This window comes from Nesoenas mayeri (assembly GCF_963082525.1).
Source record: "Nesoenas mayeri genome assembly, chromosome: 15".
In the NCBI taxonomy this organism is placed as follows: Eukaryota; Metazoa; Chordata; class Aves; order Columbiformes; family Columbidae; genus Nesoenas; species Nesoenas mayeri.
The window spans coordinates 1534679-1561405 of record NC_137559.1 but is presented as its reverse complement, the minus strand read 5'-3'; the positions used below and the strand labels follow the sequence as shown (position 1 = coordinate 1561405).

Genomic DNA, 26727 nt, shown 5'->3' with positions numbered 1-26727 from the left:
GACTGTGTTCAGCCCCAGAGCCCTCCTGGGAAGGAAGGACTTCTGCATTGAACCAAACACCTCCGTGTCCCCTTGGCTCAGCACGTTTTGTGGCTGATGGGTAGCAAAGGTGCTGCCCGCCAGCCCTCTGTGTCCCCCTGCGCAGGACACTGCTCAGCCTCTACAAGGCAAGCTGTTCAGTGAGATCGTTTGTCCTGCCCATGGCAGGGACAGCGCGGTGTCATCTCCGTGCCTTGCTCTCCCAAACAGCTGCGCTGGTTTTCCAAGGAAAAACAAGTCAGCCTGAGACAAATACCATGCACACGGGTTTTTACTGTGCATGGCTGCAAAGAGCTATAAACAAGCCCAGCCCAGAGCTTGGGTGTGAACAGCACTGACTGTTTAAAATATTGCATCCTGAACCTACCTGGGGTGGTGCGTTTCCAAACCAGCACCCCCAGAGCCCCTCAGTCCTCCCACAAGTAGGTTCTTCCAGGTTACAAAACACCTGCGCTCCCCGGCTCTGCGTTCTGGTGTTTGTGAGGAAATCCATGGTGCCTCAGCAGGCAGGGCACGCAGTCCCTCTCTAGGTGTGCTCTTTTCTTCGCAGGAGCTTTGGAAGATGACACCAAAGCCACCATGTGGGATCTCGGCGTGGAGAAGCATCCTGGAGAAGAAAGGATGCTTGAGGAGCTTCCTTTTGTCACTGAGCTGATCAAACCCTTCATAGGTGAGCTGGAGATGCCATCATGCTGCTGTACAAAACCACTGTGAAAACTCTGGGTTGCTCCAGAAATTACCAATACAGTTATGATTTTCTTCCTTCCTAGATGGACCTTTCCAATTATGATTTTTGAATACGGCCTTCACCAACATCACCCTTGCTGTCCTCTTTGGGAGAAGGTTTCATTATGAAGACCCAACGTTTCTCACTCTGTTTGGACTCGTAGATGAAGTTACGCACCTTCTTGGCTCTCTGTTCTTGCATGTAAGTTACCTTCTGTGTCGGGATATTCCAGAATCTCATAGGAGTTGGTAGATCAAGCAACCTTACTATTACTGGGTAGTTTTGAGGAATCTTTATGGTACTGAAATATAAGAATTAAAGATGTTTTTTGTTGGAGGGGACCTCTAAAGATCATCTGGTCCAACCCCCTGCCAAGACAAGACTCTTTGTTTGGGGTTTTTCCTCCTGTTTAAAATCCGTTTGCGGAGGAGATCCAACACCACGTGGAGGCGCTGGCTTGAGATGCTGATGTGACCGTGCCAGCAGAACTGATGGGCTTCATTCTCCTATGGCCAGCAGGTTCAGTGGCTGAGGCTTCCAGAGCGGTGGGACTCGGGGTGCGCAGTGTCCAGGAGCATCGCTGGAAATCCACTGAGTGCTATAGACTCCCTCTTTATTATTTTTAGTCACATTATTTTGCAAACTTTACAGTTGATGGTGAGTTGTAGCCTCCCATGAGGAAACAGGCCCTAATGTAAGACTGGGATCTGGGCAGCCTTCTGTCTTTGGTTGGAGTGAGATGGGGGGAATCAGGTACCTCTTGCAGGGCATGGCCAGAGTGTGTTTCTTTAAAAACATATCACTGGTAAAACTATTGAAATAATGACTTTATTTGTGCGTGTGCAAAGAAAAATACACAGGCTCATTCCAGTTATTGTGTGAGCATCCCCGAAATAACTTCTTGTCTCAGGGACAATTGCATGTGTATTGGGGGGTTTTGGTCTCTTGCTACAGTTTAAGAGACCAGGTGCAAAGTACAGAGCTGCAGACTCTATATACGGACCTCTCATACCTCCCGTTGTGGCATTAAATCAACACCTGCCCAACGGAGCTGCATAAATAGAGCATTGCAGCGCGGAGGCTCCCACCTGAGCCAAGAGCTCGTGCTGAACTCAATCCCCCATCACAATGAACAGAGTTTTAGTTACTTAAGGTAATAACGTCATTCAAAAAGCTGTTAAAAACAACACCAAAAAAAGCTGATGAATTTATTATCTGAATGAGAACTATTTACAATAGTTACAATTTACAATAGTACAGCATCCCTTTTCTTTTAATCTCTATGGCAGGTTTAGTTATTTGCAAAAAATAGCAAAAATGATAACCGGTTGGCAATAGTAAGAGATTTGTGGATCTTATTCTGCAGCCAGTTTATTTATAACATTGAGAAATGGTGTGAATAACCCCCCTGCACATAAAACGCAGCCATTTATTGTGCTGTGAGATTTAACGATGCTGAGAACTGAGTGTAATTGATTTATAATTCATGTGAAAGCTAAAAATGATGATCTAACGACTTTAAAACATAAGTATTTTGGCTTGCTAAACAATTGGAGTTTTCTTTGTGTAATGCGTAACACTTTATCTTTTTGCTTTATTGCCTCTTTAAATTGTAATTTCATTGTTTCGTGAGTTTACTATCACTTTCCTTTAATTGTATTTTTTAATTCTTGTGTATAGGCTGTGTCTAGACAAGTCTGATGGGCTCCATTCATTTCTGTGCAGAATTTTTAATACGAGGAAGCATTCTTTTCCATTAAAGTATTTTAGTTACCAAAAAAAGAGAAACTCCAATCACACGTCACTTGGTTCCTCACATAAATGATTTTTCCATTATGATACTTGACTTTTCCAAGTTAATCGGTGAATTTAATTTTTTTCTGTGATTTTTTTTCCCCAGTTTTTTAATTTCTACCCATTCCTTGGATTTCTCCTCAAACTTCACACAACCCTCTGATCCCTGGGAGAGACCCTTGTCTGCGGTGCCATGGGGAGACCTCTGTTCCCTGCGTACCCCTCCATTCTTCCAGGTTAATGGTGAGTAAATATCTTTGCTCCCAGGTGAATGCACCTTGCCCAGGGGTGCATGAAGTCTCAGGGCTCAGCTCTGCCCTCTTTAAACAGCCCCAATTTGGGGCTGGCAGGGCTTTCAACCCCAGTACAGACCACAGGGCTGGGCTGTGTGTGACTCAGAGGGGTCGGGGTGCCATCTCGTGGCAAAAAGCAAACAGAAATGATGTTCTGCACGATGCTCATTGCTCTGGCCAGCGCGCAGAGGAGCTGCAGATACAAGACAGCCCTTGTTTTACAAACCCGTGTGGTTGCTGCACTCCTTGCACTTGACCATTGCCCCTCCGAGAGCAGGAGCCCCTGGTCCCCGCACCACGCGGCGCTGGGCCCGGGGACGCGGTGTCAGCCTGTGGCGTGGGCCACAGACACAGCGTGAGCTGGATTTGTTCAGATCTTACCCTAAAAATGCAGCCACCTGTCCTGCCCCAAGGTGTTTGCCTTTAATTCAGATCAGTGTTTTGCAAGGTACAAACGTGTTGCAGCTAGAGGGAAGACCCTCGGGGCCACTGAAATGGTATTTCCACCCCTGAGAGGCAGTGTTTTCTCCTAGGTAAATACGTAGCCGAGTCATAATCAATGTTCTGCCATTGTTTGGCTGTACAAATAAATGGCGGGCAGGCTCTTGCTTTTCCAAAGATATATTCAGCACCCTAATTCAGCATGTTGAGGAGCGATCACTTCCATCCATCTGCTAACACGGGCACAAGTAGGATACGCTTTCCAAAGGAATCAAAGAAACCTGTTTTCCTTGGGTGTTTGCACCTGGTAGCTCACGGCTCTCGTTGAGCACGAGGATGGCAGCGCCTGCTGCCTCTGCTGGTGGCCAGTGCTGCCGCAGGCTCTGCCCTGCCTGCCCCTGCAGAAGGTGGTGTCCAAAATGAGCAGGCTCTGAGGGCTGCGGTGCACACAGCAAGGGATCCATCTCTCTCCTTCAAAGCCAAGAACCCAAGAGCCCATGGCAAGGGGGCAGATCTGAGATTCCACCAGTGAATTTGTGCATATTTGAACCCGGCCCAGTTTTGTCTCCCGGAGCACTAGATCATTATTGAAGTGCTGGAGGGTCCAGAGAAGAGCAACAGGACTGGTGAAGGGACATGAGCATAGGAGCTATGGGGAGAGTCTGAGGGAGCTGGGCTTGTTCAGTCTGGAGAAGAGGAGGCTCGGAGGTGAGCTCAGCACTCTCTAGAACTACCTGAAGGGCAGTTCTAGCCAGGTGGGGATTGGGCTCTTCTCCCAGGCATCAGCAATAGGACAAGGGGCCATGGGCTTCAACTCTGCCAGGGGAAATTGAGGCTGGATATTAGAAAGCAATTCTTTACAGAGAGAGTGGTCAGGCATTGGAATGGCTGCCCAGGGAGGTGCTGGACTCACCATCCTTGAAGGTTTTTAAACTGAGATTGGATATGGCACTTAGTGCCATGATCTAGTAAACGGACTGAAGTTGGACCAAGGGTTGGCCTTGATTATCTCTGAGGTCTTTTCCAACCCAGTCAATTCTGTGATTCTGTGATCATTGCCATACCTTTCTTTTGAATTCACATTACTTTTGGAGGGGGCTGGAGCAGGAACAGTCCTGGCCTCTCTGAAGCCAAATGCAAGTCTTTTTATTTCAGCAAGGCCAGGACTTCCTTCATCCATTTGATATGTGGTTTCTCCTCAGGTGCTTTACCTGCCTCTCCCTGCCTTCCCTGAAGAAGACCCCATCCTGCTGCCACCACTTCTCAAGAGCGACATTGCCAGCAGGTGATGCTTTGGGAGAGCAAGAGGTGAGAGGTGTAGGGTCCAAGGCACTAAGCATATGCACAGCACCAGCGTCAGTAAAGCTGTAGTGCCAACCTTCCCGTCAGCCTCTGCAAGCAAGGGCTGAAGACGAGCGAAAACCCAAGGCTCCCCCCAGGACTGACGCGTAGCCCATAGCTGAGCACAAAGGGAAAGCTCTTTGCCTTGGAGAAACCACTCTGCAGACATGGAGGGTCTCCTGTTAGGCTGTTTTTTACTGGGATAAAGGTATGCAGAACATCTTACCTGTGACATGTAAGTAAAACAATATGATTTGTCACTCAGGGTCGAAGATCTACCTTTCATGGCATTTGCTTTTGTGTGCAAAGCGAAGTTGGGTGGCAGGCATATGAAATATATCGAAGGCATGGGATTAAAACTTTATTGGGTTCCCATGAAGAAGGAAACGAACAATATGATAAAGCACATGATAAGAAAATGCATATGGAGAAGTGGCAATTCACAGGCAGATAAACGGCTGACATATTGCCTGGGCTATACATCAACTGGAATAAGATTGCAGAATATGATGGCAGATGAGTGCTACAGACAGACAAACAGCCAGATAAAGCTACAGAGGAAAGGAAAACAAGCAAAACCAGGTTTTATCTAATCCCTGATCCCAGTTCTCCCCACATGTGTGCGCAATACAAGCCCTGTGAAATTAGACACTATTTGCAAGGGAATTGCATGGCTGGTTCCAATGGCCAGACCATCCCAAATACCAGAGTGACTGCTCATGTTGGCTCTTCACAGCACCCAGGAGGTCTGAGGAGAGGAGCAGTGTTTGCTTCTATTTAACAGTGTCAGGAAAGACAGAGATCCGTAAAACTAGAAACGGGTCTAATTTATTTTCTGTATCATTAGCCTTGTATGACTGGTTGCTGGTAGGAGTCTCATGTGAACTTCTGCTGTGTTGAACTTGATGGTGACAGCACTTGCTTATCTAAACAAGTTTACAGACTTCAAGGATGTTTCAGGATGCTGTTCCAAGGGAGAAATAACTTTGTCCTCAAATCACATGAATCGATCTGTTTTTTCACTCAGTGTTTGACTTGCCTGCCTAGGCTGGTAGGATTTTGCTAGAAGCTATAGGTAGAGAGCTTGGAAAAGTTCAGGAGGTCCCTATGGATGGTTCAAGTGTGTGACCCACAGTGTATTTCGGGCACGGAGTCTTTCCTCAGGATTTTGGGCAGATTTCTGTGACATTATGAACTTCACTGCTTTGCCATGGGAGCCTGGGTGTCACACCTACTACTCATGGGCTGCATCCCCTCCACCAGACCACCCTCTTGGTCCTTTCATTGGCTCCATGCACCGCCTGTCTTGAGAAGAAGCGTGTGTTTGTCAACCACCATCATGGTTTCTCATTGATCATATGTACCTCTTCACAGCACAGGAGCTAAGAGGGGGCCAGCAACCTATGGGGCAGATGTAGCGGTGGAGTGGGAGTGGATGGAGACCATGGGAAGGGAATGTGAACAAGGGTGATGTGGGAAGATGGGGGGTGGCAAGTCCTAGCGTAGCTAAGTTGGGTCTAAGCAGCTTCCCCACTTGTTGGGTTGCTCTTCAGCAAGGCTGTGTTGCTGTGTTCATTCACGCAGGACAGCACAGGTTGCCTGAGGCTGAGGCCTTAATGTGAAAGTCGTTTGGGGGACGGTGAGATCCAAATCAGACTCTGAAACTCCTGGTTGGGGTTGAAAAGTAAATGTCTGCAGCAACCCTACAAAGAAGACAAACAGCTCCATCTTGGCGAGGCTTTCTCCGATGCAGTTCCTGCGCCCTGCAATGAAAGCAGTGTGTTCACTTGATGGAAAGATCAAGCAAGAATACTTGCCATGGACACGTTAGTGTCTGAGATGCTGCAATGGAAGCAGGAGTGAAACCTGGAAACGCAGCAGGGCGTTTGGGAGCAGGGGAGCCCGTGTTGCCGAAGGGAGCTGCCCCAGCCCCGCTGTCACCGTGTGCCTGCCTGTCCTTTTGTCACACAGCTACCTGCGGCAGCGTGTCCCAGCCGTATCACTGGGTTATTGTGCATTTAGGATGTACCCTCTCTTCTCCTTAGCTCTTCCAACCCCCTCAGCATCCTTAGCCCTTTATGTCTGAAAAGCAGCCTGATAGCAAAAAGCCACCTTCTCCCAAAGTAGAATGGTTTGTGATTCCCTTTTCCCGTGGAATTTATCCTAACATTCCTCGTGCCTCAAGACAGGACTTGAAGGTGCCTGGATTGTACCCTCACTTTCAGGAGAGCTCACAAGCGCCCGTGCGTAGCTCTGCTGGCAGCCCCACCAGTCCTGGCTGGTTACCCATCTACTCCTGGCAGCTTTGAGGCATTTTTCTGCCTTCTTTGGGATGCAACGTATCTCTTTGTCTTCTCTCCTGCTGAACATTTGGGAACCAGCCCCTTCAGTGATGGGAGAGGTGTGCTCTGAGAGCAGCCATTTGCCTGGATGCAGAATAATTGATCCATTCAGTCGCCTGGTTGCTTATTGACCAACTTAAAGGCCATAATCAGCCATGAAGATGCCATTCGTGTGTATTGTAATGAAATGGTCCTGCCATAGGCTCATCTCTGTGCAGGTCAGCCTTTAGTTACCTGTGGAGAAGGGCAGGAAGGCCTCTCTCTTCACAAAGTTCCCCTCAGCATCAAGGAAGTGGTTGGGGTTGAACTGATGTGGTGTCTCCCACTGTGTCTTGTCCAGCAGCACTGAGGTGAGTGACGGGATCACAATTATACCCTGGGAAAAAAAGTACATGAAGGCACAAAAGATGGCAAAAGTGCTCTGGTTTTGTTCATTTTGTGACTCAGACTTGGGTGTCCCAGGAGATTTGGAGGGGGTTTTATCCCATTCACCGGTAGAGAGAGAAGTTAGTGCGGTTTTCCCAACAGTGCCAAGGATTGAAGCCAAACCCCACATGCTGCTGTGAAAACCTGAAGCAGAGGGTCAGATCCTGTAAATTCCCTGGCAAATGCTTCACCGTGAAGATGGCATCAAGGAGCTAAACCACGGTCACTCAAGGAGTGAGCTCTGAGCATGAGGGAGCTGAGTTGAGTCCTACAATACCAGTGTCATAGGCTCAACACAGTCCAACTGACTCAACTATGAAACAATAGTCCTACAATACCAGTCTCAGAGACTCAACATAGAAACTCTTCTGGGGATGATTTTGGACACCTACTTTGGGCTTCTCTCCTACAATTCACTCCAAGAAACCGATCTCCAGTGGCACTGGTGAAAATGAGGAGGGCGATGGGCTCTGCGCTGGAGCAGTTACGTACCTTGGGAAGGAAGTAGCCCCTGAAGTGGGTGTCGACAGCAGTGCAGCGAGGAACGTGGGGCAGGAGGGTGATAAACCTCTGCACTTCGTGTAGCACTGCGTTGGTAAACGGCATGTTCTTCCGATCCTCGTACGTGGCCCAGCTTCCAGCTTTGACGTTTCTCCCAATCTCCTCCTGCACCTTTTCTGGAAGGAACAAACACAGTTGGATTCCAGCAAGGAAGCCAGTTCCTGATTCGGTTTTGGGAAAATCCTGTTTTTCCAGACTCTGGAGGGAGAGGATTCTTGAAACACCAGCCTGGGTTTCCCCACTCTGTTTTCTAGTCCAGGCACATGGATGGTTGTTTCCCCAGCACCAAACTTCAATCTCCACTAATCCTCTCTCCCGGCAAGGCATGGGGACTATTTGGTTATGACTTTGACCACCACACCAGCATTACATCAGGAGTTTGTAATAACAGAGAGATGAGGTTCACTTTTTAAGTCAAAAGTGCTGCTGTGGATCTGAGGCCAAGCCTCTCCCCTCCCCATACCAGCCGTGCCATGGATGGGGCGCGGGCAAAAGGTGCTCACTTTGGATCTCTGGGTATTTCATCATCAGCAGGATGGACCACTGGAGCGTCGTGGCTATGGTCTCCGTCCCCGCCATGACCAGGTCAAGTATGGATGCTATTAAGTTGTCATCATGGAAGAGACTGTCTTTCTTGTTTTTCTCCTTGAAAAACACAAGTGGTTAAGAAAATTCTTAAAACCATCAGTCTTAGTCTTCAGCAAGCTTGGAAAATACCGCATAGCCTACAAAGCTGTTGTCTGTCATCTTGTGTTTGTGAACTAGGTGATAAAATAGACCTGATCTTGAATGCACAGTGTTCACCAAAGATGGGAGCACCAAAGATGGGAGGTTTGGAGTGCAGTTTTGGTTCGGCATCCATCTCCACCCAGAAGGAGAGTGAATCCCGGGGCTGCTCACGGACACAACCTCACAGGTTTGGAAAGAGCCCGGTACAGGAGATTCAGCTGATCCTGGCTCTGAGGGACTCCTCCTGTCCAGGAGCAGGTTTGAATCCCCAACAGCGTTCAAAATGACCTTTCAGGCCATTTCTGGGCTTTGGGACTGTACTGACCCTTCCTCCACACAGCTGGCTAGAAAGTGCCCAAGGTTGGCCCAGATCCAGTTGGAAAGATGAAAAAGCTCAGAGCCCAAATATTTTGTGTGGAGTGAAATCAACTGATGTGCAGAGTTGCCAAGTCTCTGCTTAAGTAAGATGCAGGGCAGGGCTAGGACTTGTACTGATGATTTATCATTCAAGTACTTTAAGTGTATTATTCAGCTTGGAGCAACAATATCAATGATTAATTGATTTGTTGCAATAAAAAGAAAGGCAGAGTCAGCTTTCATGTGAATTCAGGCATTTTCTGCTAGGAACAAGGAGTCAATCTCACATTATTAGCACTGCTATTCCAGGAGTGGACTGAAACAGTGGCTCTCATATCTTAATTTTGATAGGAAAATCCCTGCAGTAAATTACACCAGCTGTAAGAGGCTGGCATCTGATATCGGTATCACTAGAATAACATTGTGGATTTCAACAGCTTTATGTGAAGTGACTGAAATCAAGACTCAGCAACTGTATTAGCTAGAAAATGCAAAGGAGACATTGCAAACAGTCAGCAGAGCTAAGCAGTTCAATACCTCTTGTTGCTTGAATATCAGCGCATCAATGTAGCTCCTGACGCTGTTCTCGTTGACGTCCTCCCTGCTTGCCTTCATGTATTGCCTCAAAATGGCACGTACATCGTCTATTTTCCGAAGCATAATCTTGTGGGTTTTGAAAAGGAATCCAAGGAATGGGTAGAAATTGAAATACTAGTGAGGAATTAAAAAAGAGAAGCATTCAGGCCACGGAAATATCAACATGCTGAAATAGCCTCTTCCTAATGCACGACATCTCAGGTGAGACAGAGACAGAGAAAGCCTAGACGGTACAATTATGTTGAAGAAGCCAAAAACTAAAACCTGTGGAGCTACAATAACCATAGTTCAGTCCTCATTTTAGCTTCACGCAGATGTGCAGGATGGATCAATGGAGAGTAGGAAAGGGGAATCACTTGTGGTGACCAAGGTGGTTTGTGGAACTGTCACATTCTAGGTGTAATGGCTGGCTCTGAACGTTTGAAAACCACAGAACAAAATCCTGTGTTTGTGTGGCGCACAAGTGTAATGTGCCAGTGTAAAGAAAAGTTAATCAGTGGGACGGGTTACCTACGTTCAAATACGGTGATCCCAGAAGAATCATGACTTCATCTATGAGTCTTAAGAGAGTGAGAAACGTTGGGTCCTTGTAGTCAAACCTGTCCCCAAAGAGCAGGATGAAGGTGATGTTGATGGGAGCACAGTTGAAGGACGGCAGGCTAAAAGGTTCCCCTGTAACGGGAGGAGGATGGAAGCGTTGGTGAGATGTGGCGGCAGCGGTGACGTGTGTGGGGCCGCGCAGCACCGCGATGGTGCCAGCTCACCTTTGAAGGACTTGATCATCTCAATAAGGAAGTGAAGCTCCTCGAAAATCTTCCCTTCTAGCATCTTCCTCCCCATGCCGAGGTTGCGCATGCTGGACACGGTGAACCTCCGAGTTGTTCTCCACAGCTCCCCGATGGAGAAGAACAAACCTGGGGAGGCCGGGAGACATCGCCGCTGGGCTCAAACACGGAGGAGTCCCACCGCAAAACGAAACAGGGGACTGGAAGAGGAGGGGGCTCCACAAGGGCTTCTGCTGCCCAGTGTCCCACAGATCTGGGGACTCTGCTCCCGTTTCTGTGTGCCCCATCCCTCTATCCTCTCACCTCTGTCCTCCCAGTCTCACTGAGCCCGTAGATTGGGATAAACAAGCTCCAACCCACCCCAGCCCTCTCCTAAGTGCAAGATTAGCAGGTCTTGGCTTTCAGACCAGGACAGGTTGGCTGTAGAGCTGGGGAGGGATGTTGGTCTATGTCAATCATGCAACTTTTCTGACCCTGTTTGGTTGCAAGTCTAAGGCCTCAAGCAACAACCTTGTGTCTTTGAAGCTTCTCCCTTTCTCCCGTTCTAGTCATAAAGACGTTTTATCTATGTGGGATGGGATAATTCAATCTCCTCAACCCCAGTCACTGCTGACGTGTTTTACTGAGACTCCCAGCAACGCTGTATTTTCAGCAGTGGCAAAACTACTATCGTTTTGTGGAGGTCACTGAGCTCACGCCTCGATGATCACCAACAGCACCAAGCAAGGATGGGGATTTCATCCCGTCAGGGCGCTGCAAATAGTGAAAGAATAAACCATGTCACTAATCAAAAGGCTGACTCGGGTTGTGTCAGCCGGAGAGCTGGATTCCAGCACTTCACGTCTTCATCTGGGCTGCGAGGCTTTTACTGTGTCCTGCTTTGGGTTTGTTGTTCAGGGTAAATACTATTTGAAAGCAACATAGTTTTGATTTGGAAAGCAAAGCTTCTTGCTCTGAAAATGTCAAAGCAAATTTCTAAACTTCTTTTCTAATTTTTATTTCCTGCAATTTCATCTAGATCATTTTCTGCAAACAATTTTGGAGTCAGCAAATCGGCATTTTCTGAAGAAAAAAAGTGTTAAATGGGAAAAGTCGTGGCCATTGTTACTTCACAGCTCCCATGGATTTACAGCTTCAGGTCACCTCTGTGTGGCTCAGACTTGGGCTGAGAAGGTAAGTGTGAAGGGACTGATAGTGCAATACTGACAGTCTCCCATGGGGATATTTGACATGGCAGTTGCCTCTGGAAAATGCTTTTCTCCCCATCGATTCCTTTTGCTTACGTAGCGATAAATTAATCTATTGATATTACAGCTAGATAATTCAATTCCTAATTGTAACCCAAACTTCAGCCTGTGACCAGCATATAAAGACGCCTTTTGGATGTTCAAAGCTAAAGCCTCGGCTGAAGCAGAGGATGGAAAAACAAGGCAAAAAGGCCTCTGAAATACTAAGGGATGGAGACTTGCCTTGGAAAAACTACAAGGGTTTTCTGTGGGGTGAATTTTTAGGCTCAGCCTATTGCTTGTGCCTGAACCTGTTTCGCCCTGGTCCACCCAAGAGGCAAAGCACGAGTTGTCCAAAATTGTGGCACCCGGCAGTGGGAGAAAGGGAAAAACCCCACAGCTCCAAACAGCCAAACCAGTTAGTCCAAAGTCCCTGAAACCACGGGGAAGGTTTGTAAAAGCCGCTCTCATTGACATGTTATGGAAAATAACCCCAGAATTGCCACGGTGCTTTTAAAAATCCCACTGCTTACCCTCGAATATTTAGGATATGAATCAGCTGTAAGTGCATTAGCAAAAATGATGAAAAGCCAGGAGGTATCGCATGCAAGTGAGGAAAGCCGAATGTTTTCTGTCGATTTGGCTCCAGGAGGGTCCAAGGGGGATGTTTAAAAGCCCGGCTCCGGGATGCACAGTCAGGCTGGCCTAAGCGAGGCTGTCACCCTCCCTCCCGCCCCCGCTCATCGCTCTAGTACCGTTTCCGTTCTGAATTTGGTCAAATATTGGGATGGATGGTCTGTCTACAAACTCCTCTGTGTAGTTCACAAGCGCGTCCCGCACAACTTCGTACCCGGTCAGGACCACAACTTTCTGGAACCCAAAGTGGAGGGTGAAGATGGGGCCGTATTTTTCCGCAAGCTGCAAAAAGAGGCGAGCTGTGATGGGCAGGAAGAGAGGGAGAGGGCACGGGACGAGGCCCGTTGCTTTCTGAAAGGACATTGCGTCCTGGCATCCTGCTGGGAACGGCTGCGGAGCCGCTGCCTGCAGAGCGGTGCCTGGGAGCTGGAGCTCAGCACACTCAAACGTGAGGCATTTTTGTACGGATGCCTGACTGGCATCTGTATGGATTTTTGGGCTTCTTGCTGTGAAAGAGCCCCCACCGTCATCAGTGCATTACTAATCTGGTTTTGCTGTTAAGGAGAAAGTAAATGAAAAACAAACAGAAAAACCACGTTGAGTTAAAGACCAGACCTCAAATGGCAACACAAGTTGACAAACTGGAGAAAGGTGAAAAGGGAGAAGACATTTCAGAGCAAATGATGCTGCTGCCACACAGGAAAGCGTTGGTGCGATGCTCCTCTCATACCAAAGCGCTTTGCATCCCTGCAGACCAGAGGAGCCGTTTACCCCGTGCTGGGATTTTAGTTGGGTGACCACAAATAGCAAATCCATGCCAAATCTGGCTTTGGTACCTACATTTCAGCTGGGCACAGGCAGGGAAACCCACAGCAGGAGGCTGCGCGAACCGCTGGCTGTCCCCAGCGTACACCAGGTGATGCTCGTTTTGCACTGAGAAGGCTCTGGATTTATCTTGGGCATGATACAGAGAGGCTGTTTCTCTGCCGTATAACCCAGGACAAGTTCTCTGCAGTTCCTCACCAAAGCTGTGCCTTGGTGGGTAGTTTTCAGGGGGCTGAAAAGTCCCTCCAGGAGCGTGTGGTGCCACCGGGGTGTCCTGTGCGTTCCCCGGAGCCGCTGCGCTCTGCGCAGGTCCCGCTCCTCTTTGCCGAGGAAAGGGCTCTGTGGCAGAGCGCAGCAAGCCGATGGGGGGATATCCATGCTTCGTAAGGACCATCGTGTGCGTGCCCGCCGCTACACGCCTGCGTTTTACAGAGGTGAGACTGCCTTGCCCCCCAACCCTTGCCCAGGTGCCTCCTTGGTGCTGCACGGGGACCGCGGCAGGCTGCCCGCTCCTGCCCCACCGCTGCGGCTGCATCTTGAAGGCAGCACCTGGGGACAGCTGAGAAGGGTTTGGCCCGGGCTGGAGCGAGGCGATGGGAAGCCACAGTCCCGCTGTGCTGCCCGAGCAAGCACAGGGTGTGCGATGCAGCCTCAACCCGTGCGGGGTCCACCTGCAGCTTTGGCAGCGGAGGGGGGACCCCAGCAGGGTCCCAGCCAACAAGTTGCTAGTGGCTGCTACTCAGTGCAATGGTGAATTGTTGCTCTCTGTGGGGTGAGATGGAGGGATAACCCCTCTGGAGTAACCCTGAAGTAAAAGCAAACATAGGCGACACCAAATATAGCCCAGCAGGTGATGAAAGCACGCGGAGGTAATTCCAAACCGCCGCTCAGCGGCTGCAGCTACACCTGCCCAGCCCCACTGGGTAAACTGACCCCAACCCTGACACTGCCCGTGACAACACCCGGTGCGGGGAGCGTCCTCCCGCAGCTGCTGAGCTCCGGTGCTACCGGCGCCGTGTCGGCACCCGCTCGGGATCCGCCGCCGCCTGTTCGCTCCCTGCTGCCTGACCCCGGTGGGTCCCGAGGCTGCTGGCTGCGCGGCGGTAGCACCAGCAGCGCGGCACAGCACCCTGGCACAGCACCCCGGCATAGCACCCCGGCACAGCACCCCGGGCTGCGCCAGCCGCGGCTCGCGCCCACGGGCGGCTTGACAGAGGGGTAAGTCGTCTGAATTACGGGTTCATACAAGAGCTTACAGGCTATTCGTTCTGGTTCCTTAGCGCAACTTCTCCATCCCTCTCCCGTATTGCCGTTTAGATTTTAACATGTATCCCGCTCATCCAGAGGGCAGTGGATTTTGCAACGGGGCATCTGCCCTCTCGGAAGCAGTTTTGGGATCACCGCATCCCCTTGCCGGTTCTCCAGGGCGGAGGGGAGGGAAGCAATTTCATTTCACATTAGTTACATCCTAATGCCTTAAAAGATTTCTGGGTGTCCCGGCTGTCAAATTAATATTTCAAATCCCACAAGCATTATGTACTTCATGTACATCAACACAATTACAGGAAGAAATCCCATATTACCCAGAGGTCTTTTTTAATGGTTGTTCGCTCAGAAATGACATTGCATCAGCACAGGCATTGGCTAGAAGAAGCCCAGAAAAGTATTATAAAGCAATTTTCACACCTTTACAATTTAGTTGGAATTAAAAGAGACAAAATTTCTCACTGATATATCCCAGGCAGCTTTCAAGTCTATGAGGGTGTGGGTTTGGGGGTTTTTGTCCTACCTTCATTAGTGACTTATCTTGCCTTCTAAGATCCACCAAGTGCAGGTTACCAATGATCGGAAGAGGAGTTGGACCAGGAGGAAACTTAAAAGCTGAATTTTTATAGCCAGCTGAAAAATAGAGTACGGCTAATAATACTGTTGCACACAGCAGGCAGATTAATGTAGGATCAGAGATATATGAAATTAAAAAAGACATTTTTTTAGTAATAATCTGGATTTGGGGGTTGGAAGCAATAGCAGTGCAGCGGCACCGCTCGGTTTCTGCCAGCTGGCTCTCTGTTTGCTCTCTGCGATTGCTACAAGCACTCGATTCTTATTAAGGTTTGTAGAGTACCTAAATAAATACTGCATACTCCACCCTCTTTAAACACCTCAGAGAATGTGGTCTAAGCAGTTTGCAAAGCCTGTCCAGAAGTAAAGAGAGTTTCAAATTACAAACCCGTGCATGTGTGTGCAAGAACACATACATGGGAAAAGGTGCTTGGCATTCCTCTGTAACCTCCTCCCCGGGACCTCAAGGTCCTTTATTCGCAGTACTATGACCCTCCAAACACTCCGCTGACACAGGGAAATAAAAAGGTGTATTTGAATGCTACTAGAGACCTCCAGATTCAGATTTGGGTAGGGTTTGAGGTCTCTGTGTTATTAGAGAGGAAAAATAGTATTGTTACGGGAGATTTTGGCTTTCTCGATGTCAAGTAGAGATCAAAGGTTGTTAATAATGGTAAAGCCCGTGTATCCCTGGGGCTTGTAGCCCACAAACTTCTTCATAAAGTCGACTCTGAACTGCCCAGAAGGGATGTGAGTTCAGACCTCGTGTCTGCAGTTGAGGACATGTAATAGCTAGCCACAGAACATTAGCTTGGATCAAGTGATCGTGAGTGGGTTCATAAGTGGAATGGAAAGACAAAATTAGATTTGAAACTTCGGGGAGAATTCTTCATTTTGGAAGAGCAGCTTCTAAGAGATAGAGGGAAGAAGTTAATGAAGTTAATGAAGCCAGCGGCTTCGGAAGGGGACCAGGACAGGAGAATGGAATTATTTTAAGTCAAAGATACACAAGACCTGGAGCTTGCATCCCTCAGAAAGGTTTAAATCCTGTACAGAAAGAATTGAAATCTACCTGGTTGAATAGTGGTTTTCAGGATATTGGAAATAAACAGCCAGTGGAACAAGATTGTTCAGGGAAGAAAGAGCTCTCCTACGGGATCAGGAAGCGCGAGGCTAAAGGTGCATTTATCCAAAGGTTAGATCATATAAAGGCCATTATTCAGCAAAAATGAGTCCTCCGCCTTGCAAATGCCAAGAAGCCGGGGAAGGAAGCGGACATAATGTGACGTGGGGCACCGCTCTGGCTAGCCGGGAGCTGCCCGCGTGGTGCGGGATGCCGCAGCACAGCAGCCGCCCAGAAGCAGAAGCAGCGAGTGTGTTGCGACATTTCTGGGATTTTGTTTCTCTTTTCTTTTTTTTTCTTTGTTATTAGTCTCCAAGAAACGGGCTGGAGGCAGCGTTTTCCCCCAGAGCACGCCTGGTGACTCAGCCCTGCCCGCGCGCAGGAGCAGGAAGGCAGCCGGGCTGCAGGGACAGGTGGGAGCGATCGGGGCAGGCGTGGGGTGCAGAGCGTGGGCTCTGCCATGAGAATCGCGATGGCACATGCCAAGTGTTTGTTCCTGCAGGGTTCTGTCCGACTGGCAGCATCCCGCAGCGCTAAAGTTACGTGTTGCTGACGCTCTCGTGGTATTTCATCCGTGCCCTGGGAGTTGCTCAAATCATAAAAAGGCCTTTCAGAAAGAGACTTAAATTCTCTCTGAAAAGCCAAGGGGGAGTGTATTGTTGTTTGGTGTTTTTTTTTAAAACCAGGCTCTGAGTGCAATGCATTAAAATGACAAAGGTAAGTCAAGCTCTTGCGATGACAAGAAATTCCTGTCTCAATAATGTGTCTGGTACGTGTTTCTCTCTGCAGCCGCGCTGCTACGTGCTCCCCGGGCTGAGCGCACGGAGCCGAGCACAAAGCGGCTGCAGGCGCTGACGGCGCGGCTGCGTTCCTGGGGCGCCCAGCTTGTCCCCAGCCCTCCTGCCCGCGTGTCAATCCCCCGCCACAGCGTGTGAACCGGGTGGTGCTGGTGAGGACACGGAGCATGAGCATCATCCATCTCCCCGAGCGCAGGCGGTGCTGGTCAGCCAGCGAGGGACAGCCGGCCGGCAAAGCGCCAGCCCTGCATCCTTTAAGTTAGCGTAAATCCCCTCAAAATCTCTGTGCCTTCCCAGCCAGTCCCATTCTTGACCAGCGGTGCATCCAGGGCTGTAGCCTCAGATAATTCCTGCTGCCTTTTAGTTTCTTGAGTTCCTTTTAAGCAGGTGGCACAGGAGTTGCTGTAAGAGGTCACATCAGAGCCAGGTCCTGTCTCAGACAGCAGTTGTGATTTGTCCTGAGTTAAAAACTGAGTTATTTCCTTTGAGCTGTTTGTGGCTATGAGCATCGCTCACTCTTTGCGTTGCTAAACATGCCCTGGCTACATGTTGCCCGGGGATCCCTGCGCTCACCTCTCCAGTCTGAGTATAGTGAAGGTGGTGCAGCCCAACTTTATCAGTTTGACCCAAAATCAACTTCATCCTGCAACACCAGATAAGGTCAACAGCAACAGAGCAAAATATTTATTTATTAAGCAGGAGGTAAGGTCAGGCTTGCAGTAGTTAAACTGCAGATATATCAAGAGCCAAACAAACGTAAGCAAGTGTAGCAGCAAAGGCTTTCCTGTTACATGGCCTGTCAGGCAGACTCCTGGAGATGTATCCTGGAGCTGGAGTTGGCCCTGTGGTACAGCTGATGTACAGTGTGATACCGGTACGAGGTACAGAACAACTGCTAGAGTGCTGCCTGTAGTTGTGTGGACTAAAGCCAGTGTGAAGAGTCTGTCTTGGCCAAAGACCGCCCCACTTTGTCACCCTTCGTATTCTCTTCTTCCTTTCTTTCCTTGCATTTGCAGCACAGATGGGCTTTAGATGGTAGCAACTTTAGTTTTATGTTCTAGATTTACCATAACTGCCCACTTAGTCTCTGTAACTTTCCGTTTCTCCTTTTCTTTTCATCCTAACCCACCTTTCTTGCCTCCAACACAAAAGCGTCTCCAGTGACTCGCTGCCCCTCACCCACGTGTGCTTTCCTGCCTGTTTCGCATGGCGCAGCCTCTGCTCTCGTACCTGCACCGCCGTCCACATTGCACACACGGATCACACTTCCCTCAATGGATGTAGCCTTGTGGCTACAGCTGCTTATTCCTACTCCTAATGGCTGCTACATGAAATAAATCATTAATTGTAGTAATCAAAGAGCTGCTCTAGGACAGACGCAGTCTCTGGGGCGTCACCAGCTTTCTACAGGGACCCCCATATGACAAGTTAATGGTGCAGGTGAGCGACTTGGTGACAAAGATGAACCTGCTTCTCCTTTCGGACTCTATTACCAGTTTGACATTTATTTTCACAGTGACTACATTCAAAATTCTATTACCTTTGACAGGGGTGCAGGATCTCTGCTGGCAGAACACGGGCATTAACGGGTCTGAATTTGTACCTTTGGTTCCTACATAAGTGGCCAAAGCACTTTCTGCCAGCGTCAAGGTTTTACTCGTAGTTGAACAATTTAGAGCTGAACACAGTGACATTTTCTAAAGAGCTGAAGCTCCATTTCCAGTCAAATGGAAAATATTATCCCTATTCATCCCAACACACCTGAGATTGAAGTTTGAATTAGGAGCCTGTGGATGATGATTCACCCTGCAGTCAGTGAGACAGTGAGCAATCCAGACCTTACGGCAGTTGAATCATTTACTGAAGGATCCTCTCTGTGGAGGGCAAGAGGATCTGGAGAGCAACTCCAGCTCCTGAGGTGCAGGTGGAGGGGAGGGCTGAGCCTGCGTGTGTCCGATGGAGCGGGGCAGTCCTGCTGCCACCGCCTCGGGCTCGTGTCCAGCTTTAGCCACGCTAATCAGAAACTCTTCACTTTCTGTGGCTGGTGGTTTTCTGCCAGTTTAGGGATCTAAGATGGCTCAGTAAGGGATCAGACAAGTGGCAGAGCCAGCATGAAGGCAGGAGAGGAGAGGGAGTGGTAGAAAAGCCTTTCTGAGCAGCAGCAGCAAGCTGCTGGATCGGCCCCATCATAAATGGGCTCTTCAGCATAAAGTGCCAAGTGTGAGTTGGAACGAACCCATTTCCCAAACCACTTAGATGTTTTCTGATAACTGTCCTGTGCCTGGCTCTTGGCATCAGCCCATGTTACACCCTCATGTCTAGGACTCTGTAATAAAGATAAGGCAGGTTGTGTCACACAATGGAAGCTCAGTCTGGGGCTCAGCTGAACAACCGTCCTGGGGAGATTTCTAGATCCATTAAGTGTCTGTTGTCTCCATCTGGGCTATCAATAATCAGCTCTGCTATAGAGCTTGGTCTTTGAGCTGAGAAATTCCCCATGGAAGCTCTCAGGGACACCCTCTGATGGGTGACATCTACAGAGGACACTTGAAGACATTTCATTCTTTCAAACAGCCCTAAGAACGGCATATCTGATGTGCTGTTGCAGGAATGAATGGTGCTCAGGGGTGTCCGAAGGGTTTGCATTATATAGACACCACAAGAGCTGTTGGAAAGAATGGCCTGAATGAGAGAAAACCAGCAGTGCCTGGTGTCTTCCTTCCCCTATGGCTCAGGTACAGACAGCTTTTTTTCCCCTGTAACTAGACTTACTGTCAAGCTTGAAGCGTTCACTACTCTAACTCCATGTTGTTTGATCATTCACAGGGCACAGCACAAACCAGGTGAGGCATGGGGGTCAAGGTAAAGCCCACGTCAGCAGTGAGATCCAGCTCTGACTTGTCCACTCCTGGAGCAGGTTGGAAAACAAACCTGCGGAGCAAGCCCGTGAAGAAGAGGAACAGCTCCATTCTGGCCAGTCCTTCTCCAGCGCAAGCCCTTCATCCTGAAAACAACCAGGAGAGAAGTAAATGGTCAGCACCATGACTGTTAGCGTTGATGTCTGAGACCTTCTCAGCTGGATGCGCGGTCCATAAGAGATGGCTGGTGAGGAAGAAAATGTTTCTTTCCTTCTCTCTGTATATTTGAGGTGCTACTGACTTGGTATCAAACCACACAGGAACCTGGAGGTATGTGAAATTATGTAGTGACTGTGGGTAAACCCGTGTCTCCCCAATCTCCCAAAGAAGAGGTGGTTACCTACAGCGATGCTGTACAGGAGAAATGACCAGAAATCGCTTATCCTATGTTCTGTGTCCCCAACTTCCATACATCCCTAGCCTTGGGGGACACTGTGCCATTAGCCTGGCCCCAGGGGGTGCACACACATCCCTCTCACCTATGGAGAATGGAATAAATGCCTCTCTCCTAACGAAGTTCCCGTTGGCATCCAGGAAGTGAGAAGGGTTGAACTGATCCGGGGTTTTCCAGTGTAACTCGTCCTTCAGCGCGGAGGTCAGCAGCGGAATAATCTCCGTGCCCTGAAGGGGATCAGAGGAACTCATGGTAGCTGTTTGGAGCAGATCACTTTCCCAGTTGAGCCGGGCTGCTATCTTTTTGCTAATGTGACGAGGCAAATAAGACAGAGCCACAGCAAATGGAACTGGGGGATGTTTCCCTGCCCTGCTGAGGCTCTGCCTGTTATCAGCGCCTGCTGCTCTCTTCATGGACCACAAACCACTCCTTTCTTACAGAGTCAGATTGTTCAAGAAAGATGCTGAAGTAGAGACTCCACATTTGACATAAGAGATTCAAACTAGTGATTTAATTAAAGTATCTGGTTATTCTGGATTCAAATAGCTGTTACAGACCACGGTCCAGCGCACGTTTGTAACAGTTATCCTGCATCCGAGACAAGGGATCACATCATAGATTAAACCACACACCATGGCGTCTTTAGATTTTTATATTTTCCTTCTTGTCTGCTTTAAACAAAACTGTGAGAAATCTGTGAGGCATGAGCGGCCGGCCTGAGAGCTCACCTTAGGAATCACATAACCTCGGAAATTCACATCGGCAGGAGTTGATCGTGATACGCTCATTGGGACGAGATTGGCAAACCTTTGTATTTCATGTATCACTGCGTCTGTATAAGGCATTTTTTTCCGGTCCTCCAACTTCGGCAGCTCTCCTGGTTCAATGACGTGGTTCATTTCCTCCTGAATCTTTCCTTGGAGGGAGGGAGGAAAGGATTAAGAAGCTGATAACCCTCTTATCTTGCAACTGAAATTGCCTCAGTTTGGCTAAGATGAAGTAAAGGGAAAACTTTGAGGGGTATTTAGGAAGAGCGGAAGGGGGTAAATCGGGGCATGCTGTGGTTCTTTCAGATTTGTTGTTGAGCCAAGGGAGCTTGAACAGAGTTACTACAGTTCATCCCATGCCCGATTCTGATTACACACCGTTGTTACCCCACAACCTTCAAGAGGAACCAGATCAGAATCAGCTCCCGAGGAGACCTTTCGTGACGTAAGCCCATAGCCTGCGGGAGAACAGCGACGGGGGAGCTTTGCTGCAACCGCAGACTGGCCCTTCGCCTCTCCCACTTGGCTGCGCTGGTTTATTGCAATCTAGCTGAATAAAATTCCTTCATAAAGCCAACGGCTGTTATCTCCCTGAGAGTACCCAGAATAATTACTCTAGACAACACCGAATGAGTTCCACCCCCTTCCACAACCAAAGCCTTAAGCATACAACAGTGTATTGTACACGGGGACTTCTCAGCCTTACTCTGGATTTCCGGGTACTTCATCATCAGAAGAAGACCCCAGCGCACAGTCGTAGAAGTGGTCTCAGTCCCAGCGGCAAAGAGGTCCAGGGTTGAAAACAACAGGTTTCCATTGTCAAACATAGTGTGGGGTTTCTTTGATTCCTTCAAAACATACAGGTAATGGCCATAAGTTCTGCAGCAAGTGATACCAATATGTGACTGTGTTGTCACCATTTTTGTCGGTGTTTCAGCTTTTTGTGACTCCATATGTTCAAGAAATGAAATGTTTAAAATTTTAGCATTAGGGCCTGTGCTGTATGGGATTTGTCTGGTCCCAAGCAGTTGTACAATCACCAGGTCTAGATGTTAGGTTAGTTAAGATTTAGATAGTGCAATGAAGTTTATCACTGTACCATTCTTGCAGGAAGGTTTGGGATGATCTCCTCCTTACGTGTGCTGAGTGGTTACCTATTCCACCCATCGAGACATCTCGACAACTCCAACCAGCAGTTTCGGTGGAGCTATGGATCGAGTACAGCACAGCTCGCCCTGAGTATGAGCTCTGACATACCCGCTCACTGCACATCTTCTCTTTCCACTACTCCCAACATCTCACAGATGGTAAGTCCTAAGTCAGAGCTAACAGAACAGAAAGACTTTGAGACTTAGCTTTAAAGTACCTGTTGTTGCTTCATCAGAAAAGCATCGACAAAGCCCGTTAAGTTATTTTCATTAAACTCTTTTTTGTGCTCCTGGAAAAGCTTCTGGAGAAAAGCGCTCAGTTCACTGATGTTTTGTAGCACAGTCCTGGAAGCTCCAGAGAGGAATCCAAGCGATGGGTAGAAATTATATAACTGTGGAGCAAGAGAAGTCCTACAGTCAGTTGGCATTTTGAGCACATACTGGTATCTCCGGTTACAGCCAGCACAGACCTCAGAAAGATGACTCCACTGGCATTCAAAGTAGAAGTTTCGTGTCAGGAAGGAACAGGCTTATATCAGCTGATCGTTTGCTAACGTTGAGTTTCAGTGGCCAAAATAAAAGAAAAAGAAATTGGTCCAAGCTGGTTGTAGGAGAGGCAGAGCTAAGACAGCTACTGGAAGTGTAATACAAGGAGGGAGATTTGAGACTGCACTTCAGGGCTGATTTCTGATATGAGAGATGTATTGTGCTTCTGCTCGTCAAAGCGGTTCCTTTTGAAAAGACTTTGTAATTAATAACTTTCACAGAGTAAGCCCAGAGGCTGGGAGTCTGTGTGCTGTGGATACAGGACCACAGATGTGTTCAGTGCAGGCTGGCTGGCGATGCTCTTGTTCTCACCTTGAGAAGCAAGATGTGGGAGGCCAGGAGGGCAAACATGGGCAACTGGATATCCCCCAAAGACTAGCTAAAAGCTAAAATACAAAATCAAGCTCTTACCAGCACCATAGGGGAGCCCAACAGCTTAACATTTTCATTTAGCATCCTCAATAAAGTTAGAAAGACAGGATCATCATATTCAAACCTTTCTCCAAACAATATAGAGCAGATGACGTTGGAGACAGCGTTGTTGAGTATCATCTTCGTATCAAAGGGCTTTCCTGTATTTCAGGCAATGAAAATAAACGATGATGTGATTATGGCTGTTTCAGCCCGGTTTTCTATGGAAATGTAGTCCTGAGCTCCCAAAGAAAAAACTCATAGCAGGGAGCCAGGTGTCAATGCTTTCAGGTCTCAGTTTAATAACCTACTTCAGCATATGGTGAACTTTAACCGTGAGATGCCATTTGCTCTAAGTTAAACTTTCATTAATCTTTATTGTTCTGCTAGACACATTTTTTGTCTCTGGATGAAATTCTTGACACTCACCGTGATAGGATTCAAAGTATTTAATGAGGGAGTTCACTTCCTCCAGAATTCGGATCTCAATGGTTCTCTTCCCCATTCCAAAATCTCGCAGTGTGGACAAGGTGAATCTCCTCATAGTTTTCCATCGCTCTCCATGGCTGAATGCTATGCCTAAAATAAAGGTATAGCATCCTTATGTTACCTGTGGTTAAAAGTTTGTAAGGCATTCTTACACACTGGTGTGAAAGCTGCTCAATACAGCATTTCACAAACAAATAGCGGTCTGTAAGAGGATAATACTCTCAGCTGTAGGAATATAAGGTACATAGACAAACTACAAAAACTAACCAGCCAAAAGGTCATTTACCATTTCCTTGTGTCATTTGCCTAAATATGGGTATTTCTGCTCTCTCTCCAAATTCTTCAGCATGGTTTAAAAGGGCATCCTTGATGGTTTCGTATCCAGCCAATACCACAGCTCTCCTGGGTCCAAAATGCACAGTGAAGACACTGCCATATATCTTGGAGAGCTGTCAAGGTGAAGAAATACGTTAATTCGAAACCAGGTCTGGACCCAAACGCTAGCGCTTGCCACCCTGGGTGGTTTCTAGCCCCAAAAGACCCTCCCAGCCCTGCCTGAAATCTCCAGCTGCTGCTGTAACACACCTAATGAGCAGCAGCTATCAGTCGCCAGCATCTCTGTGTGCACCCTGTTTGCACAACAAGGTGTCTGCTATCACCGCTCCTATCAGAGGAGAAGTCAATAAAATGCCATTGCATTCCTGCGGTGTTCTGCAGCAACAGGCCAGCCTAGCGATACGACCATTCGGAGGCTGGTTAGAAAACGCTGCAGCGGGCAGGCCTGTTTATTTTAATGCCGTTGACCCGAGGCGAGCAGGTGTGCACACATCTTTGGGGCTGAAGCCACAAACACTACAAAAACAAAGCTAAACAATAACTCTTTCTTTCAGAACAGCACTTGTCTCTAATTATGGCAAGGTGGGTAGTGTTGCAGTCATTGCAAAGTTATTTGCTGGCCACCAGAAACTTGAATCCAACTAGGAAGCGTATTCTTGTAGATAATGTTACAGGAGCTCTAGGCTTTTATAGCAAATTAAATATGAATCATCTGTTACATAGACGGGTGGCTTTGACAATCTAATCATTCACTTGGTATTTTAGACTCCGTTTAAACACACTGCAAGACATCCACTCCAAATGTCTCCTTGTTTCCAACGTGCCTGGGTTACCATTTGCTATGCATTAGATACATACCGAAAATTGAATTTCAGATTAGAAGCAGCTCCTGTTATTACACCAGACAAATTGAATTTGTTTTCATCAAATGGTGGTTTGACGGCTTGGGAGATAACATTAACACCGGCTCTTTGCTCCCCGCAGCCCGCGGAGCGTGCGGCAGAGCCAGGGGCAGCGAATCGCAGCCGCGTCCCAGCCCTCCTTCGGTCATTTCTTTGCATTAGTGTATCTTGGCATCGGCGCTGGTGTTTCTCCTCGACACAAGCGTTTGATGTGGCAGGCCTGGAGGCTGCTTGGCACATCACAGGAAATGACTCTGGTGCCTTTCAGTGACATTTGTCTCACAAAATCCCCCAGTAGCATCAAAAATAGTTGCTCTTCTACACCGGCATTCTCAAACGTACCTGTGGTCAGATGGGGGCTCAGGACCAGGAGCCCATCAGAACTGTGCTCTGCACAATCCTCTGCACTGTAAGTCAGGGCAGATGACCACTGTGTGACTGCCATAGGAATTCTGTGCTTTTGCAGCCCAGGGCGCCCTTTCTTCTCTGACTAATTGCAGAATTTCAGTGACCGCGCTGTCCCATCCCAGCAGCCCTTCAGGTGGCTGAAGGAGTTCACTGGGGACTCGGTTTCTCCCGTGATAGTGTTGGGTACATACACAGAGTATGCAACAGGTCACTCACGGCACCTCAGCCACCTCTACAGCAACCAGAGGATTCACAATTAATTGTTCCCATCTCCCTGTGGGAGCACAGCAGATACTTTCCGAAACAAACATTGCACCTGGCTTTATAATATTTAAGTATTTTTTTTCCTCTTTTAGAAAGAAAAGTATCTATGGAGCTGCATAAGGAAAAGCAATTTGTTTACATAGATATGCAAAAGCCATGCATCAAGTCTTAAATAACCCCGGCCAGCGTGAGTGCAGGGGAAGGGCTGGGGAGGCAAAGTGAAGCTTTGCATTGCAGAGATGTAACGAGCTTTTGAAATAAACGTGTATGACCCCATTTCCTCTGCTGTGGGGACGATACCCTTCCTTCCTTTCTGCCTCCCTCTTTCCTTCCTTGCTCTCTTCCTACCTCCCTTCATTGGGAGATCTCTCTTTCTTGATGGCAAACGGTCCTGATGTCTCAGCAGACTGGCCTAGCTTGGGTCTCCTACCTGCAACCTCTGAACGGCTCGAAATACCAATAATATGGAGCTAATCGCAAAGTGTAGGTGTCTATGCTTGTGTGTATAAAGCAAAGAGTGTATTATATTTACATATATAAATACATGTCTGTGTGTGCGTACCTCTCAAAGTGAAGTCACTCTGCCAGCCTGCCTATATGGCAAAAGTCTCATTTCTGCTCTGCACACAGTGTGAACACAATCGCATCTCCATCTCCCGACTTATGTTCCTCACTTGAGGAGCTGCGCGTTTCCCTCCTGCCTGTCGCGCAGACCCTACCTCTGTCAGCGACTGGAACGGCTTCTTCAGGTCCACCACGTTCAAGTTCCCGATCAGAGGAAGAGGCCGTGGGCCAGGGGGCAGATTGCAAATCGGCTTCTTCGAGCTGGTAAGAAAGTAAAGGAGAGCGACCAGCCCTGCTGCCAAATAAAACAGCAAGCTGGAGCCCACCATGTGCTGCAGCAAACTCTGTATGGCCATGGCTGAGCCAAGTGTGGCTGTGAGCATCCTGGGGTCCCTTTATAGCCCTTCTGTCGCTACCTGAACACGCCTGCAGGGGAAGTGGCTTCACACAGAGAAAAGGACTTTCAGGTCTTGTTTTCTTCCATTTAGACCAGATGTACATTTTTTTCCCTGCCAAATAAAGCACCTTATTTTATTCTGAAAAATGGATTACCTTAATCTGGAGCTCCTATTTCATCTACAACACTAGGCTGAGGTGTTTGTTTTCCAGTGAGAATCTGTGTTATGGGCATGTTGTGGTCTCTGTGATTTCAGGGGCAGAATTAAGGGACAGGACCCGTGCTGGATCGCTGTCGTGGTG

The 26727-nt window shown here is 48.3% G+C and overlaps 1 protein-coding gene across 1 annotated transcript; it reads right to left on the bottom strand.

Moving 5' to 3' along the window:
- Positions 1–6207: 6207 nt before the first annotated feature.
- CYP2W1 (cytochrome P450 family 2 subfamily W member 1) lies at positions 6208–26384 on the bottom strand (the record flags this gene model as incomplete). Its single annotated transcript, XM_080353942.1, has 20 exons — positions 6208–6398; positions 7212–7353; positions 7896–8080; positions 8468–8609; positions 9588–9761; positions 10162–10319; positions 10412–10561; positions 12381–12576; positions 14909–15121; positions 17455–17524; positions 18422–18446; positions 19706–19878; positions 20266–20420; positions 20922–21109; positions 21667–21808; positions 22327–22500; positions 23066–23226; positions 23495–23644; positions 23841–24003; positions 26184–26384. The coding sequence occupies 20 exons, from the start codon at positions 26382–26384 to the stop codon at positions 6208–6210; spliced, it is 3153 nt and encodes a 1050-aa protein (XP_080210068.1).
- Positions 26385–26727: the final 343 nt, after the last annotated feature.